Genomic DNA, 20648 nt, shown 5'->3' with positions numbered 1-20648 from the left:
ACAATCCAGTGTGGTGAGTCTGCATGTGACTGCCTTACTTCTTGCACTCTGGGAGAGTGTGGGTATAAAAAACATCCATGTGTCTGCAACATGGAACAAAGAAATGACACTTTAGTGGGTCTGCAACATGGAACCAGAAACCCTACCTTAGTTCACCTGAGCGAGGTGGGCTGAGAGCAGTGCAATGCATTCCATGTGCATATCATGATAATATCATTATTGCCATTCTTGCATTCTTAGCATCAGACAAAGAGAACTAATATGTCTTAACTTTTCTACTTGTAAGAGTGTTCTCCAATTTTCTGTGTACTGTACAGACATAAACCATTAGCCTCAGAAATTAGATAAGATAAGAGAGGCCAGTGGTGGTCCTGTGGTTCTAAATGAGAGGTTTCTCACGACCATTTTTTGGTTGGCCACATAAGCCCCTTTCACACATGCATCCCTCATACAAAGTCTGTGTACAACTGAGGCAAATGTGCGTATAGAGTAACTTGCCAGGGGACGTGTTGATAACATTTCTATCATGCTGCTTTTGCATAACTGCAAGAAAACAAACATCTGAAGATAATGAAGATGGTAATTTACACAATGAAACCAAATAGTCTTGACAGATGACAAGATTCCAGAAGTGCGGTCGGTAAAAGCTGACGCCAAAAAATTCAAATTCAAGTAATGGCCAGAGACTTGGTTGTTTAGGGCGAAATTTCGAACCGGCAACACAGCCATGTTATAATCCACGGCATGTCCTGCACACCCAGACATCACCCGTCACCTAAACTGGAATTGCAACTGACTTGGCTTTTCACTAGTATTCCTAAACGACATTAGTAGTTCTCTAGCGTGCCAAGATCAGATCAGGATTGCAATCTGCACTTCACTCATGCAACCAAAAAACACATAGGAGTGTGAATATTTCCATTATTGAGTTAACAAAGTGCAGAAACACAGATACACATTAACAGCAATCCTTCCAATGCAAGTCACCTGTAGGTTCATCTCATCCCAGCTGAGCGATAAACTGCCACATCATGTGTCTAATTCACCAAGCCGCCCATCCCCCATTGGAAGCAGCGGCTCACCGTGTATCAATTAGTGGGAATGTAATGAGACATAAAGGGAAGGGAGGGGATGGGGGGTCGCACCCCCTTTAAAAATGCATTACACACGAGGCAGGCCTCCAGCAGGGCTCTGTCTGCAGATGCTACTTTCTGGTTGTCAACCTGTCCCAAGTGTTGGCAACTTTACACAAAACAACCATGACAACACAATATAAGACTGACACACAGGAGACGAATATCACTGCGATCTGTGCTACTGCTGCAAGAACTTGAATAAATATTTGTTAACTTCCTTACATCCGTTGAACAGGTACAACGCATATAATTACAGCTAGTCTTGTCGTGCTGTCTCCAGGCTGAAAAAGACAAACTTTTTGAAAGAAAATATATTAGGTTAGGGGGAAGGAGTCAGATTTGCCTGTCAGTAGATTTGACAACACAGACAGAAAAGACAATGAAGTCACTTCAAGCTAATCCTGAATGCCTGCTGCAATTGCCACTTCTGTCCTGCATTAAATTATCTTTTCTTTCCTGATGTTTCTCTGCTCAACATTGTCAGCCCCTTCTGTCCGTCTTTGCATAGGGAAATAACACAGGATTTACGTAATATCTTATCTAAGTGGAATATATTCCCATACAGAAATAATTGTCAAGGCTTACAACTCATACTCCATCCCTGTTGTGAACATTCTAATTGAGAAACTACAACTACGCTGACCTCAGGAAATTACGCTCTTATGTGATTTCTCGTCAAATTCCATCATTCTTTTATATGTGGTTTACATCGTAAGGGTTTGTTCTGATTTTATTTGATGGTGTGTGAGATATATTAATCGCAACAGGCTTGATGAATTGGAGTTGGTGCCTAATCAATCAACAGCAAGCAGCAGGTCGCATTTGTAGGTAAGTGCTGCAAATGACCTAGAAAGGGAGGTCCTTTACAGCATATAAACAGCTTTTATATGCTAACGTGACATTGGTTTTCTATTGATTGTGACCCACAATTGTACATCTTGTCATTGTCGTCTCAAACTAAAAGCTTTGATGTGATCATGGAAATAAAGCACAGAAGCATCCAGACATACTGAGAGCTGAGCTAAAGTCACGTACAGGTCGTAAAAAGGCATTGTTAGTGGGGCAGAGGAGAGTTTATACTGCTCGGGACACTTTTGAACAAATCTTGGGGGAAAAACAAAATTCAATTATTTGACAGGCGCCAAGAGAAGAAAGAAAAACTGTGAGAACGACAGTGTTTCCTGCAAAACAGCTTGCCCATTTAAATATATATATATTTCCTGACATTTTGTAGTGTCAGAAGCCAATAAAGCCAATAAAGAAGAAAACAGCTTGCCCATGCGGCAGGCATCGTGGATCTGTTCTATTTGGCGGAATATAAAACAGCACATTTTTCAGTCAGTAGGCACAAATGGGTTTTTAACTTCAAGCTCTGTCGGACTCTCCCTTTCCCCTTGATAAGGTATCCAGCAGGGCTGTAAGAATAACTGAGCAGAGAAAAGATTTGCTTTTACACAATCTGTGATGATAATGAAAGGACAAAATTCCATTAACTTCATTTTTGGAAATACATACAGTGAATATCTTTAACTGACTTGCTATGACCCTGTACATTGACACCACGGCCTTGATTACCATTGTTGGGATACAAGCTGGATCAAGGCGCAGCGATTCCCCAGTCACACACTCTGATATGTCTCATTACACGCAGACAACCTAATCAGGGACTTCTGGACAAATCCTTCGGCTAATAATGATAAATGAGAAGCTATGCATTAGGCCTCTGGAGGGCAAGTTGCTCTAGCACTTGTCAGCCCTCTTCTGTAACGGAAAGTTATTTAGAACAGACGTAAATATAAACATTTAGAGCTGATGAAATCATCATCAAATAAATACGTTTCTTGTAAAACCTAATCTAGGAGCTCCAATTAGTACATTACATTCAACTGAGAGACCCATGAGGCAATGTGGTAGTAATAATGTCCCTTCGCTTTTATGTGGCAAGTGGCAAGAGCCCAGCTCCATGTGGAAAATGTGGGATCATGTGCATGAAAACCTACAATAGTGCAAACCCCCCCAAGCCAAAAAAAATTGTCTCAGTGTAAGTAACATTCTTTTTCCAGGCGCAAGGGAAGAGAGCCAGTCTTCCTGGCTGTGATCTGTCTGACATCAGGCAGTGTTGCAGGCCAGTGCCAAGTAGAGCAGAGAAGCAGAATTCCCCCTGCTTACCCTGAGCTCAATGCAACTCCCAGTCTTCACGAAGCATGTCATGAACAGAGCCGTTAGAGCATGCCAGCCAATGATTCCTGCTCAAGGAAGGGGGGGAGAAGGGAGGAAGAACAGAAAAAGTCAAGGCAGATGGTTTTGACTTTATAAGCTGCCATATTCAGTAGCAAGCTAACTTGGGGCTCAGTGGCGCCCTTGGCTCAAAGACCAACACGATAAGGCATGATAAGACATGACAAGTCATGACAAGATGTGACAAAAACACAAAAAATGTGGTCTTTGGCTTGTGTCAAGAAAGCCAACTGTGTTGAAAATGCCAAAAAGAAAACTTCTCATATTTGTTTGTCCCTCTTTTAGCTTATCATAACAGACTTATTATGATTCTTTACACCTGTGTGGCATCGTGTTGGGGGTTAATTGGTCAGTGAGATGATCAAGCAGAATAGCCATTAGTAGCAGTGGCACGCAATTATTGCAGTGACTGTCACCTAGAGATTGATGTAGTTAAGCCCAGGCATGCCCCGTGAAATCAATAAAGTGTCATCTCTGTGCAATGTCTGCATGATAGATGACTCCACAGGATCCCAATTACAGAGACTGGATGATGAATGCCACCCCAACAATGGATAAGATCATTGGAATTAGGACAGAAGTGCAACACTAATCTTTGATAAAGTGTGAACATAATGATGCAAACTATACTGAGATACAAAGGTGTGTTAGCCACTATCAACGACATCATAGTGTTCTAGTGTTTCAATCTTTTTAAAGAACAAGAAGCCTGGACTGTTCAGTCCAGTCTTGAGTCTTGACCAACCAAAAGCTCTGCTGTCGTATTTTGAAATAAAATAAGACTTGTATACAGTACTTCATATGCTGTTAGAAGCCAGCCATCCATTCATTTGCATCATCATCACTGCCTCAACTATGCAGCTAAAAAGGTTGAGTATGTACATCAAGTAAGGCAGTAACCCAGAGACTTGCTGTTAGCAACCGCACATCTCAGAGAATACAAATTCAAAGTCTGTCCTCATCAGAAAAACAATGGCATGGGTACTTAAAAAAATACCTATGTTAATGCTTTCCCACTAAGTGAGCTCTTGCGGCGGCGAGGATAATGATTCTTTATGCAAAAAAGGTGGAAAGTGGTGTGATACTGTTATACCACCACAAAAGCTGTCAGCCATGAGGTCAGAGTGGAAGATAACCGCAACCACAATATTACCCAAGCAGTTTCAGTTGCTTTAACTTAATGAGACCAACTGTAGTGGGGGCAGACCAAGAAACGCTCATTAATTGGTTTGGAAAGATCACATGGCTCATTTTTGTGACATTTAAGTATGGGGACATGCTTTCTTTCTGCTGTCACTCGACACATTTGCATCCCGTGTCACGTTGAGCACAGTTGCTGCTGCCTCTCCATATTATAGGAACACTTTGTCTGGTGCAGTTCAACATGAAATGACACATAGAACAGCCATTCTCGTCTGACAAGCACAATGAGAACTTCACAAAATAACAATGAAAACAAGCCATGTTTGTTTAACTTCTCACTGATTGTGTGGTTTTACAACTACGTATGGGTGTGTTCGAGTCAAGCAGTCTCCAACAGGATAACGACTGGAGAAGAGCGACTTTGGGTCGGATGTTTTTCCACATAATTGTCCGTTCCCTCCTTTGTTACTTCGCCAGTTCTCACTTGTTGACATGTAACATAAAGTCACATCTGGCCCTAATGTGTGTTGCTTACACCGCAGTGTTTGTCACCCAAGGAAGGCATGCACATGCCAAATGTGACAAATTGTGTCTACGTGAACCAAGCTAGTCATCACCTGCGCCTCCACGGTGCAGAGCAAGTCTCTTTCATTTCTTCAGTACATTTCTTCTAGACATTGATTTCACTTTATTACTGATGATATCACAACGCCCAAGTCCTCACATGTGACTAATCAAAGGCAGTTGTTCGGCACAGTATGGTCTCTTTATGCTTCACTTCAGGCCAAATGGAATATGAAGTTTTATAATAGGTCTTATACTTGCAATAAGACAATTGATAATAATTAAATCTAAAATGAGGGGAAACAAAAACTGAAAAATCTTGGCCATTTGTCCCAGGTGGCTGTTTCGCTTTCTTCGTTTTTTTCACAGCATGAGCTGGTGACATTGTTATCTGAAACTAATTTTACTGGGTGCCAAAGCAGCAGTCTCTCAAATCGCCTTTGTTGCTGTGGATCACTGGAGGGGAGATCCTTCATCCTGCTTTCTACTCCTATCTGCCCCTGAGGCTTCTGTTCTTCTGTGGCAGAGAGCGTGCCTCTGCTCTGCCTCTTCATCTCCCTCAGGACGAGCTCCGGTTGCCTTTCAGTTTGTGGGGGTGTGGGAGTGAGTGTGTCCCCACTTGTGTGCAGGAATCACCGAATGTGCTGGTAGCTCAGCTTGATTTATGTGCATCTGTGTGGGAGCATGTGTGTGCACTTGTACACATGCAGCCATCACTGCATGTGCGGTTTCCACATGGAGGATTGTGTTTGTGTTCCACACACATCAGGCTCATGGCTTATAGATCATGCAACACATTCTTTTCTTTCAACACTATCAGCAAACCACAACACTCCCTGCCTGGTTTCCTAAAGGACTTATTCAACCCCCAGTACATCCTGCATTGGAAAATCAGGAAAGCATTATAGAAATGTAATGCTTTCCTGAAGTTTTTTGTTTTTTTTACAAAACTTGAGGCCCAGTTCCAAAAAATTACAAACGATGAACAAAGTTCACTGCCGCTACTTTCTACCAAGGACATAGTTTCTATCTATAAAATGTGTTGACAATGAGGTCTGTGAATAATGAGGGCACAGTATCTGGAAAGAGATGCTGAATTTCAATGTTTGTTTGTTTTTTTTACAATATTGTTGGTCCAACAAATCTCCATTGTATTGGGGTGGAGGCAGGAATCCCGGAGATACCTCTTTTTGATATTCATGTCTGCTAGCCTGTAGCAAAAATCAGGAAAGATTGAAAGCCTGCAGATGGGAATTGACTAAATTGAATTCATATTCCTCTTTGTTGATACATTCCAAGTGGAAACAATAAGCTTTACGTGCAGTCTCAAAGCAAATAATTGCATCACATCTTCTCTGTCTGTTTTCAAATTTCTTTTTTTTGGCTTTGTTTTTTAAGATTATGAGGGTTCAGGCTGAAAACTGGAGGATGTACAGAGGAGGGGGTGAATGCAAAGTTATTTCCAGGATGGGTCAGGCTAATACAACAGCTTTGAGCTTTCCCATTAATTCAAATGGTTTGCAAAGCACTGGCCCAAGGCCCAAAGCTCATGCATCTATATTCATTGCAACCTCGTGCTTGAACTAATGAGCAGCTAGGGAACTTCAAACAATCAAGCCTATCATGCTTTTCACAAGGTAAATGCACATGAAAAAAAAAACCAATTCAATTAATTAAATCTGTCCATACTTGTACGCCCTCCCCCCTTTTTGCTGCCCTTCTCCCCCGTCTTGCACGCCCCTCAGGGAAATCAAACAATTAAGGATGGAATACAAATGTACTCTCCCTCCCTTCATGTCTTTCACTCCTCTGATTATGTCAGTGAGGGAGATGTCCCTGTTTCGAGTAAAAGTCTGTTTTTTATGTATTAGATGGGTTTGTTTATACACCCTGCCCCTGTGTTATTTTTGATTGGCAGGAGCGGATGGCCACAGTTGGAAGAGCAGAACGAAAACAGCTAAATTATTTAAAGAGAAATGAACTTTAGCATAACCTACAAGGTTAAAGTCCTTTTGCAACAGGTGTGGTCTGTACGAAGACAAGGGATTAAATGTGCAATTATTTAAGCAATATAATACATTTCCCAACCCCTGAGTTTTCATAAATCTCTCTCAGCTTTCATTAAAAACCATTTGCTGCAGTGAACGCTGACAAAAGATTCTGTTGTGTCATGCTTCTTTAAATCAGCTCTCAACATCAATTCACCCTATTTCTAAAGTTGTGGATTGATTTCCAAATAATGCACGACTAGCTCATCGATCATTCGCGGTCCATTGATCCCTGGAAGGAATATAGCTCTTGTTCAGCTGATGCACCCAGGAAGTGGAACATTATTGGCTTTCTCTAAGAGACTGTTTGTAAACATCACATCATATATCAGGGCGTGCAGATGGAGCACACAGCTGGGGCTCGATTATTATCACTGCAACAATGGCCCATCGAGCATAAAGAAAAGGTGAGAGGTGATTTGCATCAACATACATTTATTAATTTTCATCTTGCACTTTAAACAAAATCAATTGCAAGACTGGAGCCGAAGCCAGGATTGTAGAAATTCTAGAGGTCAGTTCTGCAAAACCCCCAAACCCCTTCAGAACATTGTGAACAAACACCAAATCGATGAGCCTTGAAACATTTTCAATTATTTGCATTTTTCATATTTTCACCATTGAATTAACTATTCAATTGAATTTAACAGGAGGTCTGAATGCTGTATCAAAGCCTTTTCCATTATCCTCCTTCGGGTAAATATCGAATGCACTGAAACATTGATTTACTGATTAATTTATCGACTAATTTAAATATACTGAGTCTAAAAGTACTGGAAAAAGCCAATCAAATATACCCTCATGAGACATTTGTAATAGTAAAATGTTATAAGTAATCAACCTTTTGTGTAATAATTTTTCTTGCTGAATGTCAGATGAGAAGATCAATACCACCCTCATACAATATGGAGCTGGTGCCAGCAGCTGTTTAGCTTAGCATAAAGACTGGTAACGGCTAGCATGGCTCTGTCCGAAGGTAACAAAATCTGCCTACAAGCACCTCTAAGGCGCAACAATTGACTCATTATATCTCTTTTGTTTCATAAAAGACTGAAGTGTAAAAACGTCATTGTATTGGGATTATGTGAGGGACTATTTCTTGATGTGACGACTTTCTGGAGTCTTAACTTGCGGTCTTGAAAGCTCACAGTGATGACAAGACTCCAGACCGCTGGCTCCAGCTTCAAAAATAAGGAGGACATGCCCTGAATCTACTCCTGCCAATTGAATATATGTCTTCTTGTTTTTCAAGAGGGACAACCTATAGCTTTTCTCTCAGCTCGTGTGTCAACAAACGCAGTTTCCTGCTTAACCCTCTGTGGATTTACAGCCTGCCCGTGACCCCTGTGCTCGGAAACTCTGTTGAGGATTTTTAAGGCATCTGTGTCATGGACTTGGGCCTCGATTCCACGGGGTCCCTGCACCCCGAAGTACTCCACAGCCTCTTTATCAAACCCTGGCAGCTCCTATTGTTGTTGGCAGCTCACTCCTGTCCCCGTTGCTGGAGGGATTAGGTGAGAGTGAGTGAGGAGGAATACATGGGGCCAACCAAAGGAGACCCTGCCGTGTCCCTTATCCCAACAGAGAGTTATTACAAGTTGCTGATGGCGAGAAAATATGTAAGGAGGGAGAGACATAGAGGCAAGTAGACAGAAGAGGAGGAGGTCTGCCTTCACACCTCATCTGACAAAGCAAAAACACCAGAAACCTCCAATCCAGTCATCACACATCCTCCCCCTGCCTCCATCTACTCCCTGTGTGTCCATCTCTCAGCACCGTGGGGCCTGAGACACATAAGCCTAACCTTAATTACTAGTGGGATGGGAAACCAAAAGCATCTGCTTTCTGCATGACATGGAGACAGAGGATGACTCCATGCTCCAGGTCCCTGCCATTCTATGCACCATTTCCTTTTATCACTAAACTAGATTAAGTGATGAAAGAGAGAGATGTGAACTCTAACTCCTTGGTTTCCATTGAGTTGTGTGTGGATCTGAAGTTTTAAATGAGTCAAAACCAGAAACACAAAAGGAAAAATAAATCAAGAGGTTCATCAGCAAAGATGCTACTTTTATGGGTAAGGAGGAGGAAACTGCAGCTGCTTGAGCTTTTTGCTGTGCTAGTCAACTGGAGCGGATGCTGTTTTTGCTTTCCATCCAGCATTCATTTTTCACAAGGACACTGCTCTGCGTGAGCATGTGTAAGGCAACAGAAGGGGGGGAAACTCCTAGATCAGCTGAAAGAGACAGGCTTCCTTCAGCCCAAATCTGACCGTCTGACTGATGACCACGCGTGGCTTTTTCTCTCAGTCAGTGACCCCACACGCAGGGAGTGCTGGTCATAGGAAGGTCAGTGGACTGTGAGAACGGACAGAACAGGATGGAGGACAAGTAGAGCGAGCATTCCCTCCCGGCTTAACTCACACTGTAACTCCGGCAGATCTATTTGTCTGTCTGTCAGAGGGAGGATGGAAGCCAGGACTGTGAGCCTGGACTGATTATCTTTATGGTCAGCAGCCACAGAGGTCAAAAACTTTGGCTGCTTTTGTTTATTCCCTTTGGCACACCAGAGCCTTGAGAAAATGAGATTTCACTACAATTTATGGAGAAGGTTTGCTTAAATAGGTGAAAGGGAGAGATTGTGAGCCAGAGAACAAGACAGAAAGACAAACAACCTAATGGAAAGGAAGATGAGGATTGAGGGCCTTGGCTGGCAGACGTAAAACTTTTGTACTCCAAAATCCTCAAGAACCTCAAATAAAGCCACATTTTCTGGCAATTCATATTCCAATAATTCTGCCTTTAACTTCTGCTACTGTTTATTGAGACAATACTAAATTAATACTTATGGGCATACAAGTAAAATATATAAAGACGGGATGTGTGTTTATGCTCTTCTTTCATCGCTGCATTACCAGAGCCCCAGAAGGTAGTTATTTTATTTTGCTTGTTTATTTCTCCCATGTCTATATACAGAATGGCCATGTCTATTTACAGACTAGCCATGACATTGTTGCAAGCATTTTGACAGCATAGTTACATGTTCCCAGCCTCAAAGTTTGATTGTTGCAGCTATATATTAACAGTGAAAAATCCACTGCACATTCAATTCACAGTACTTTGTTGATTTGTCTTTTTTCATTTTGAAATCTAAATGCTCACAAACAAAGCAGTGCACATGAGGACACACTAGGGGAATGTTATGTTTGCCCATTTATTTGTAGGATGGAAGTGTTCTCATTAAAAAGACAAATATCCCAAGTGTGTATGTGAATATCAAGTAATTAAACAATGTAATGTTACCGCAACCAGCCAATAAATGACGACATGTGCTTTTAATTGTGGTAACGTAAAAGGCAACAGCATTATAAGGGACCAGTGTTGTTGTGGAGTGATTGCATGACAGCATTTTGTATTCCTTTAAAAAAGCATTCAGAATCGTGTTTGGACAGAGACACAAAACGAAATAGAATTCCGTTAATTGTGTGTACTGTTCAGTAATGACACGTCTAAACAGCCTTCATCAATAACATGAGGTCATGCTGTTTTTCAAGATGCTTTTCTTAAGACATTCACAAGATGAGGGAGAGCTGGAGATAAAGGACATGATATGTGCTTACACATTATCAGCGGCCCGGAAAATGTTAAAAGGCTGTAAATAAATGCTCTGGTGGATAAAGCCTTGCATTATGCTCTATTAAATAATGCAAAAAAAGTTACATAAAGGTCTGAAAATGAAACACATTGCCCTAGTCTACCTTCAAAAAACCTTCATAACTCTTAATGTAATTGTATCTAAGTATAAGCGTAGGCTCCTGTTTTGAATTACAGAATGGCATTTACAGGTAAAATAAAGTGGGTTAATGTTCAGACTTTGAATAATTTTACTCACCAGGCTTTGTAATAATGCAAGAAAGGGCTCTTAAAAGATGACTCATACAGAAGATGAAAAATAACAGGATGAGGGCTGTCTGGTTGTCTCTCTGTTTGCCGTCATGTCTTCCATGAAGCAAAAACAGTCCAGTCTTTCTAGAATCCTGAGTACTATCTACATAGCGGCACCCAGTAAATCTCAGCTCCTGTGGCCTCTGACAGAGCCTAATGGTTAGAGAGACAAGTTTGGATCCCAGCTGTGGAAACAAATACCATTCCCTCTCCTCATCCGCTTGCATCAGGGTGCCTGTGAGCAAGGCACCAAACCTCCCAGCCACCTGAATTGAATAATTTAGAATAATTTGATTTTGGTTTTATTTTAGTATTGTTCTGATGGATTACTAAAACAGAAATATCATTAAGTGCCTTTCCATTTTTTAAACTGTAGTGTTTTGAATACATGCACATTCAGACTGCTAAACCCAGCCACTGCAAAAAGAGGGCATCTTTATCTGCAGGACCCTCCGGAAGCTCTTTGGTGAAGGTAAGTAGCGAGTGATGGCTCATCCCCTAGAGAGAAACTGCAGCTTACAGCAGATTTCAGTTGGCAGTTTTCTTTGTGGTGAAGGGCTGAGAAATAGATCCACCAGCTGCCGTCCTGAGACCCCCGTGGTCCGTCTGGTAAAAGGCTCAGAGTGAAGAGGGGAAGACCCCTATCACTGCATGAAATGTCTTTTTTAAAAAGCCATTGAGTCTGATACTCAGTCTCCATTTTCTTCAGTTTTATACTTAAAGTCCCCTTCCATTCAAACGATTGTGACTTTACTTGTTTGACCTTCACTGTGCATAGTAATGTATGTGTAGAATTGTACACTGGAAGGTTGTTTTCACATTATCTGCTGAAGAGGGAAAGTTTCTCTGTGCTCACCTTAAATAGTTTTTAAGGTGTGTATGCACGAAGCCAATCCTGGCACAATTTGCAACTTACACAAGAGTGATGTGGAAATATAAAGCCTAAAGTGCACACAAACACACTGAAAATGGATTGTTCAGCTAAGTAGAAGACATATTATGTCTAGAAGTGGATTTTCAATGACTTATTCAAAGTTTAGTCCTTTTCTTAAAGCATGTATGTAGTAAGATTTGAAAGAAGGCTTCTCAAATCACAAAATGCTACTTCATATACAGTATAACAGAAGAATTGAAGGGGCGAGTGGGGGAGAGGGTGACATCAGGTGAACAGGTTGTTTCTGGGCTTTGAAGTAAGTTTGAAGGTTGGGTTGGGATGGCAAGCTTCTAGACCAATAAAAACGTATTTTTACAGATGCACACAAAACAGAATATTATAAGGACACTGTGCATGTGCATGTTACTCTTCTTCATCCTGAAGGAAAGGACAAGCCATTCTAGGAGCTTTCCAGTGTTACTGGGTGCCTCCTAATTCATTATGAACATAGAGTGGGAGTCCACCTTATTAATTACTGCTCTAAGCTTGAAAATAATTGGAGCTTCTGAGAAGGCAATTCAAAAGAGAGAAGCTCCTTCCAAAAAATTCCCTTTTGAAGGAAGTAGTTAAAAGGTGCAGGCTCTGGACAGAGACGAGCCCATTTCCAAGGCTAGTCTTTGAAACTAATGAATTACAGTGTATCATGGCCTTGCAGCCGCAAGGCTAACAAGAAAGGTACAAAGGCTAGAGTTAACCTCAATGCATACTTCTACTCATGGAATTAAGGTTTAGAACATGGTGTGTGTATGTTTTTTTCAATTTTGCTGATGAGAGTGTTTGTGTGCAGAAGAGAGAGAATAAATGAGCATTGGCACAAGCTACAGTACAGTGTATCCAAGTTACATGGGAGTAGATCTGTTCATGATGATGGTTAGTGAGTGGTCTGGGCCGTCTGTGCCCTCTTCACAATTATTTTCACTGTAATTTGCAGCACACATCTGCCAACGACTCATTATCTATTGTCTGGTTTCTATTTCTCTGGGTATATTTGGCTAACAGGTCAAGGGACACCCTCATTACGCACTGACAGGGGATACAGATGTGTGCTGATAAGATTGTCAGGCTCTAATATAATGTCATGTCCACAGTGATTACAGATGCGTAGGAGGAAAAGCACATACAGTGTCTCAAGTTTCAATGCCTTGGTGGATGCAGACTTCAAATCACCAGTTCTTCTTCATCTTCACCTCTTCCCCTTCCTTAAAAACTTCTTCCTATTCTCCTTCCTTTCTCATTACTTGTCTTTGTCCACATGTTCAAACTCTACAATTAGGGGATGTAAGGCTACTGGGATGTGGCATGTAACTATGGGAACAAATTATGTAAAGGGATCTTAAGAGGAAGCTTTTAATCTCATCCAGTTAATGGTCAGATAATTGGAAACGAGTGTTCCTAAAGAAGAATGGCAATTATTAGGTTTTGATTATGTGGTAAAAATCGTATTAATGATTCATAAGAAGTGTTGAAAATTTAAAACTGAGATGGGAAAGTCTGGAATGCTTTGTGCTGTGTATTGCTGGCGTGTTTTACAACTTTGTAATACTGGTATAAAACATTCAGAACTTTCTGTTGTAATCTCTAAAACGGAAAATTAATATAATCGAAACACAATCCAGTCTGGCATGGTGAAGCAGTTATTACAGACATTGAAATCTGTAATAAACACATTTTAAACTGTTGAGTTTGAGTGAGCACAGTGGCCCAGACTTGGGGGAGGATTGGATACACCCCTTGTCTCACTCCCAGCTTAATGACAACAAGAAGGGTTTGATACACATGGGTCACACATTTGGTTTGACGTTCCTTAAACAATCTGTGTGTGGCTCAGGAGCCCAGGACAATAACTCTACAAAAGGAGCTCACAAGAGATGTCTTTTTGGATATTTGTGCAGTGTCTTTAGCCTTCTGTTTGTCCAGCTCCCCAGGAGAGGCTGTATCCTGTCCATGTGTTCAGTGAGACACAAGGACGTCTTCGTTGAGAGAAGCAACAGGTCACAGATCCAGCAGCAGTCTAGCCGGAGACATGGAGTTAGAAACCGTCCTTTAAACCAATATGCACACTGGGACAAATTGTGTCTAGATCCTGTCCAGGCTGAATTTTATTGTCCCTCCAAACACCAGAGGGATAGAAGAGGATCACAGCCAGAGCTTTTACTCAGGAAACATATCCTCTGCCTGCCCATTGTCCAGGGAAAAAGGCCAGATTAAAGTGTGTGTGTATTTGTCTGTTTGTCTCCCAGTATAACAGACTTGAAAATAGCCAAATCTCCAGGTCCCTTATGCTTAAGGCTAAACAACACGATGAGCACGGAGAAACCCCAAGTGCAGGCAACCAAGAACATCCTCCACTCAGTTGATGAGCCCCAGGCCTCCATTCAGTAATCCTGCAGTGCATTAGAAAGGGAAACACAGATGGAGAGCATGCTGCCTCAACAGCTTGGGACTCATCTTGATACGCCTGGAGGCCCTGGATTCAAAGCCACAAAGCAGCAAGAGCTGCCCTCAGAGCTTGGCCAGAAACGGTTCCATACCCAGTGGTCAAAGCTCAACACCTGTCCCCACTGGTCTAGATGTACAAGCTTCTGGCATGGGTTCAGAGACTTGTAATAAAGGACCTTAACATTCGGGTCATAAAGAACAGGGATGCTATTTGACAAAGCAAATGCCATGTGGAACTTCTGTTTAGTCATTGACTAACTAAATTGATCCAAGAAGATGAGATGCCTCAGAAACAGACTTGCTTGATCAATGACTTGATTTTTTTCAGTCAGGAACATTTTGAATGCTGCAAATCTAGAGCGAGAGCATGAGCGATACTTAATTTTCACCATCTGGACTTGGATTTTATCATCACTATGTTAATGTTCATAACATAATCATTATTACCTCTGATAATTAATGTCCTGGGTGAAAATCTGAACTTACTATGCCTGCAGAATGTGTTAAAGCCAGCTGTGGTTCAGTCAGGGAGTTTTATATGCCACCTTTTTATGGTACGGTGAGAGACGGTCACATCCTTAATCCTTGACAACATCTCCTGACACCAAATTTTAAGATTTACACTGTATGCTTGGCCTTCAACATTGGAATCAAACTACTCATTAAAGAAGTGCTGTAATATCAACATGCACTGCAGGGCTTTATTCACTGTTGGTTTTCCTGCATGAATGCTTATCCAACTCTAAGCACAGAGGACTACATTAGCGAATGATTAAAAATACATTGCTTATAAAAATACAGGCAGCTAAAAACAATACCGTCTGGAACACATGCTTTTCTCTTGTGGGTAATTTGTTGACTATTTCCCATGAGGCCCCAATTGATCATGATGATATTGAATTTGCCCTTGGTGTGTGCAAGTGTTCATGAGTCCATTTGTAGATGCCTTTCTTTATGCATGGAAAATGTCATCTTACTGAATGGAAGGAGTCTCTGTCTATCCGTCCTACATATTCATGAACGATCATCAAACCGACTTCAAATTTGGTTGGTGTGTTGTTGAGGACTCAATGAAATGAAGTCTTGAGTGCAAGCACTTGAGATCTACAGAACATATTTATTAGTAGTGTGTTATGTACACAGTGTGTAGTGTATTGAAAGGGGATTTCTATTAATTGCAGAACCGCATGTTGGGTACAGATGAAGGACCGATGAAGAAAGAGAGACCAAAGATGTTACAATGAAGCATCAACGACATAACTTTTAAACTTTCCCAAACAATGTTTCCGCAAACAATGACTATACCAAGGGACTCATCAGGAGCCAAGGACCCAACGAAGGGCAATGTGGACTAAAGTTGTTTGTATGAGCGGTTCCAGAGAAAGCTGCAAGCAGCAATACCAGGAACTTTTGAATGAGAACTGAACTAGTTTTACAAAAAAGGGCAAGCCTCATTAATTACAGGGTCACATAAAATAGTTACTTTGTTGTTGATAATCTAAAGAGATAAGATGACAGAACACAACAAATCAATAGTCTTACTTTTTTTTATTTGAAGATAGAGCAATACGTGGGTGCAGAAAATGGCAGAATTTCCACATGGAGAGGGCCTTGATCTTTCATGCAGACATCTTTTGAACCATCACTTGGAGCTCCATTTTGCACAGTTGACACGTTGCCCCAGGCAGTGTGTGCCCTTTCCATCCCGAAAACAGGCTGCTTTCAAAGGGTGTCCGGAAATGCAGGAATATCTGACGTCTATGTCTCCTGCTTTTGCAGTCCTTAATGCCAAAGAGCAGACACACCAAACAATGCTCATTATTGGCTCACAAACATACTAGCTTTGTACTTTCAAGAATAGTCCTTATCATGTTCCAAAGCCAGGCTTTCTAAATGTCATCAGTGCCACAGACACCACACAGCTCACCACCAGAGTAAGAAATAGTGCTTTATTACAAGCAGAAATCCAAAACAGCATAGATAAAAGATAAGGTACCGGTTACAATGGTATACCTAAATGGTCATTTTTTAACTGCACATTGTCACTGAGTGGATTCCACAGGGGAGTATGACCATTTGTCACCTACTAGAAACAAATATCGTAGTGAAAAATTACACATAAAGTCAATAGTGATCTCTTAAAGTCATCGATATATCATAAGTGGGCCGATGGTATGTGATGGCTCTGCATGCTGCTGGCGTCAAATGTCTTTGAAAGATGAGAATAGCTGATTTCTTTGTAAGAATATGAATAAAACTGCCTGATATTTGCTTTATGTAAGTTTCATACATCAAAGTTAATATAAAAGTCACAGAATGTATGATGAAACTTTTTGTTCTAAGTGTAGTTCACTGAGGAAAAAATTAATTCCCTACAGCTATTGACCTGGATTTCTAAAAAATAAACTTGGTCTATGGGGCCACCACTGTTACAACAGGGATCAATCACCAAGCCTAAGCAACATATTACCGAAACTTAAATGTACTGTGGATAACGATTACATGGATTAATGGGCGAGTGGGTTGTGACACAACTTAAAAATTGAGACCTTCACCGACTTTCTCTGTTGATGTCTCCAACGTCTCAATATTAACCAACATTACTACTTGATAGTAGGAAATAATCTGTGCTTTTTAGGGAGGGCAAACATTTTGTGGCAGAGTGAAAATAGCAGAAGATACAGCCCTATCACTTTTGCTAGGAAAGAAGAAACTTCTCCATATTTGTCTATTCATAAATAACTTCAACCTGCTTTATAATAAAAGCAAGACATGGAAATCTCTAAATATGGGACTTTTAGGAGATGTGTTTTAAATAGTTGGATTAGCTTTTTTTTATTGTTTCTGGCCTTTAGTTAAGCCATTTAATACAATGGGTTCAATAAGAGTGACAAAAATCTAATGGTTTCAAACTGTTTGTGATAAACTTTTCATGCACTCCTGCCTTCCTAGGCGACCTCTACTACCCTCTATTACACTGCAGGGGTGATGTGAGTTCAGACACACACTGAGCATGTTCTCCCCTCAATATAACAGAAATGATTGCGCTCTGCTGTGCAGCACACCTCATTCGTGTTTGGTTGCCAGCGCTATTTATTAACAAAGACCTGAGAAAACAAAAATAAATGCGGGGGCTTAAATCAAATCATTCAGTTCTGGACCACATTTATGTCCTACTCTACTGATGCCAGCTGTGTTTGAACAACTGGATTTCATCAGTGGAATGCAGCCAATCTGCCAGCAACCTCAGACAAAAAAAAACAAAAAAAACTCAATGTCAGCACAGCAGGTTCGGTTCTGGCTCTGGTGTACTGATCCGCAGAGCAAACTCACTCAATTACACATCCTCCTTAAGCCACGTCCTGTTTGTGATTTGTCTCGTTAAACATGCAGGGCATAAAGTTGCTTTGATTTTTTGAAGTAGTAGTTTTGACTTATCAGGACAGAAGGGTGGGAAATCTCCAGCTGATGAAAGTTCAACTTTGTCAGTAATTAAACCTTGTTATCCAGACTAGCTGTAAGTGTTGAGAGTAAGTTCTGACGGACTGGTGTTTGGAATGCATGGAGGTTTGTTTGAGTAAAGTCGTTCAATCACGCTCAAGCTCATTAGAAAGATCTAGATTGCACCTCTCCATCGTCTCTGTTTGTTCCTCTTGGCCCAGGGTTTGAGCTCAACCGCGGCTTTTACATTTAATACTATCGGACAACGATGACAGCCATGCTGGATGAGGATCATGTGGGCCGTACATGGGAACGTACGGTGGTTTTACACTGCAGCTGATCTCAGGGGAAAAGTTTGGTTCCCATTTTGAAAAGAAATGTTTTTACTGTAAGAGAAGGTAATTCCCTGCTATAAATGGGGCTGGTGAAAATTTGACAATCTGCAAGTCAGCTTTGCAAAATCCCCACCTGTGCAAAGTAGGAATGTGTGTGAGTGTCATATCAAAATATTTTCAAAGTAGGTAAGCCATAAAATTGCGGTCGCTGGTGTTGAAAGCTTTGTCCCACAGTCTGCAGGTGGAATTTACATATATTAAGTATGAAAAACAAGTGAGATTCATGGCTGACTGTGACATAAAATCCAATCCGTTCCCTCTCTCTTTGCTTCCCTCTCCCTTTTTCTCTCTATCACACAGACAGCTCTGCTTGTTCCTGGTTGCTCATGTGTGGCAGCAAAGCTGGATGGAAAACATATTGCTCTATCAATCACATCCCATTCTTCTCAGCAACACATTTGACTCAGAGGTTGTCGGAGACGGACGCCACGCTCAGTCAGCTCTTGTGTAAAAATGCGAAGATAACAAATACTCCTGTGAAACGATTCAGAGCTCTGTCAAACTGCTCCTATTCCGATAACTCGATCTGTTTCAAATGATGTTCCTCCTCCTTGCCACTAGTCCCTTGACTGACACTGTGTTGACAGTATCTTAATATACAGAGTGAGGAGTGTGTGCCGTGTTCAAACAAAGCCGCCTTCTCCCCCGTGTTATGCCAACAGATCAAATGAAAAGATAGCAGCAGAAGAAGGAGGAAGATGTCGGTTCTCATCAATGTCTGCGTGATGTATTCAGGAATTCCTGTCTTTCAAGTCTTTGTTTCAGTATACGAAAAGACCAAAGCTTCAGGATCGCTGCCATGCCTGCACTAGCAGTGCAAGAGAGAAAAATGTCTCCCTTCCTTTTGCCTGGCTGTTATGTGTGACATACAACTTGGCTACAGCCCCAGTTGTAGCCCCTGGGCAGTGCATATGTCACCCATTTGTACTGCAAAAAGCACTCGGATCCGAGCTAAGGCCAAGTTTGAATGGAGGGGACACTTACTCGTTTTTCTCCAGAGCCAAGAGCAGCTGCTCACCTTCCGCTTCAATCAGGAGCTTTAGTGATGCAGGGTGACTCTGAAGAGAAGACAGACAAGAGAGGGGATGAGAAAGATTGGTTATGGAGCCAGGCAGACAGCATTTTGATTGAAGAAAGATGGCTCTGATTCTTTAGTAGCAAGCATGGTTTAAATTTAAGAAAATAAATGAAATAGGTGCAACAGTATGTGTGGAAATAAATGAATAAAAAAGTGAATAGTTCTTAAAAATCTTGATTACAAGCCTGTTGAAACGTCGGCTAAGCCACCCAGCGGCTTGAGAAAACTTGTGAGAAGGCTGTTTTCAATAGAGAAATCCTTATGAAGAGATTTTGTATCTTAGAACAAGAGCTGAGAGGATTAGCTTTATGTTTCTATTCCATTTGACATTAATCCTGCAGAAAGCTACAAGTCTTCGCACCCCTGAGTTACAACAATGATAGACCGTGTGTCTCAGTTAGAGTCACATGAAGTGGCACCAAGTCGTACATCACTTCTGTCAGCCGTGCTGTGCACATGCCCACATACGCACACTCATCCACGTGTAAACTCATAACCCTCGTGTGCTGCACTCTAACTCAGGCACAGAAACACAAAAAAATCCTCTGTCTCACAGTCTACATCGCTTGGCAACCGCACACACAAACACATTTCACACACATAGTTCAATCTGGGTCAACTGTGGCAAAGAGCGCTGCTCTGGGTTAAGTCATCCATCACCCCCCGTGGAGAAGTATGTCTTGTGGATCAGAAGAGGATGTGGAAGCACAACACTTAAGGTTTTATGCAGAATCATTGCCCAAGCCATGTGGGACTAAACCTCCTGCTATTTTCTGTTCAGACGGCTTTCTATATGCGTGCTTTGACCTCCCTCACACTGTGTAATGTTTATGACAGCTGCCATTTTTAACTTCAGGAAAAACTTAGACAATACGCTGCATTTCTGGGCTTGTTATTAAGAGAGTAATATATTCTAATCAGCACTACATTTCAACGTCATTAAGAGTATCTTTAATTTGCTCATCTGTTCTGTTTTTACGGGTGATAACATCCCAAAGACACCTAGTGGCACCATGTCTGTTTGGTTAAGCCAGAACAAATTAATTCACAAATGAATTGACTCAATAACCCAACCTGGAAACTCAAGCTGTGTTTTTATATCTGTCTGGCAGTAATTTATTTTGTTCCTATAAAGTCTGGGATTATAACACTAAACAGAGCAGGGTCCCACATTTCATTAATGTTCCAGTGGGTTGTGTAGTGGTTTCTACCTTTCTACTTGCAGATATTGTGCAGATGTCTGCTTTAAAATGTACTGAACTGCACACAGAAGAGGCAATGGTTGCAC

At 41.3% G+C, this 20648-nt stretch overlaps 1 protein-coding gene across 1 annotated transcript in view; it reads right to left on the bottom strand.

Annotated features, from left to right (window-relative positions):
• adam12a (ADAM metallopeptidase domain 12a) overlaps nt 1–20648 on the bottom strand; it is a gene marked incomplete at its 5' end in the record, with an annotated part of 70716 nt that overhangs the window by 37387 nt on the left and 12681 nt on the right. Inside the window, one exon of the mRNA XM_083933113.1 lies at nt 19267–19340. Within this exon, the coding sequence (XP_083789239.1) occupies nt 19267–19340 (74 nt within the window). The remainder of the gene's footprint in view (nt 1–19266; nt 19341–20648) is intronic.

The sequence above is a fragment of the Echiichthys vipera genome, assembly GCF_963691815.1.
Source record: "Echiichthys vipera genome assembly, chromosome: 18".
In the NCBI taxonomy this organism is placed as follows: domain Eukaryota; kingdom Metazoa; phylum Chordata; class Actinopteri; order Perciformes; family Trachinidae; genus Echiichthys; species Echiichthys vipera.
Note: the sequence above shows the minus strand (reverse complement) of the source record. Positions and strands in the feature narration are given on the sequence as shown.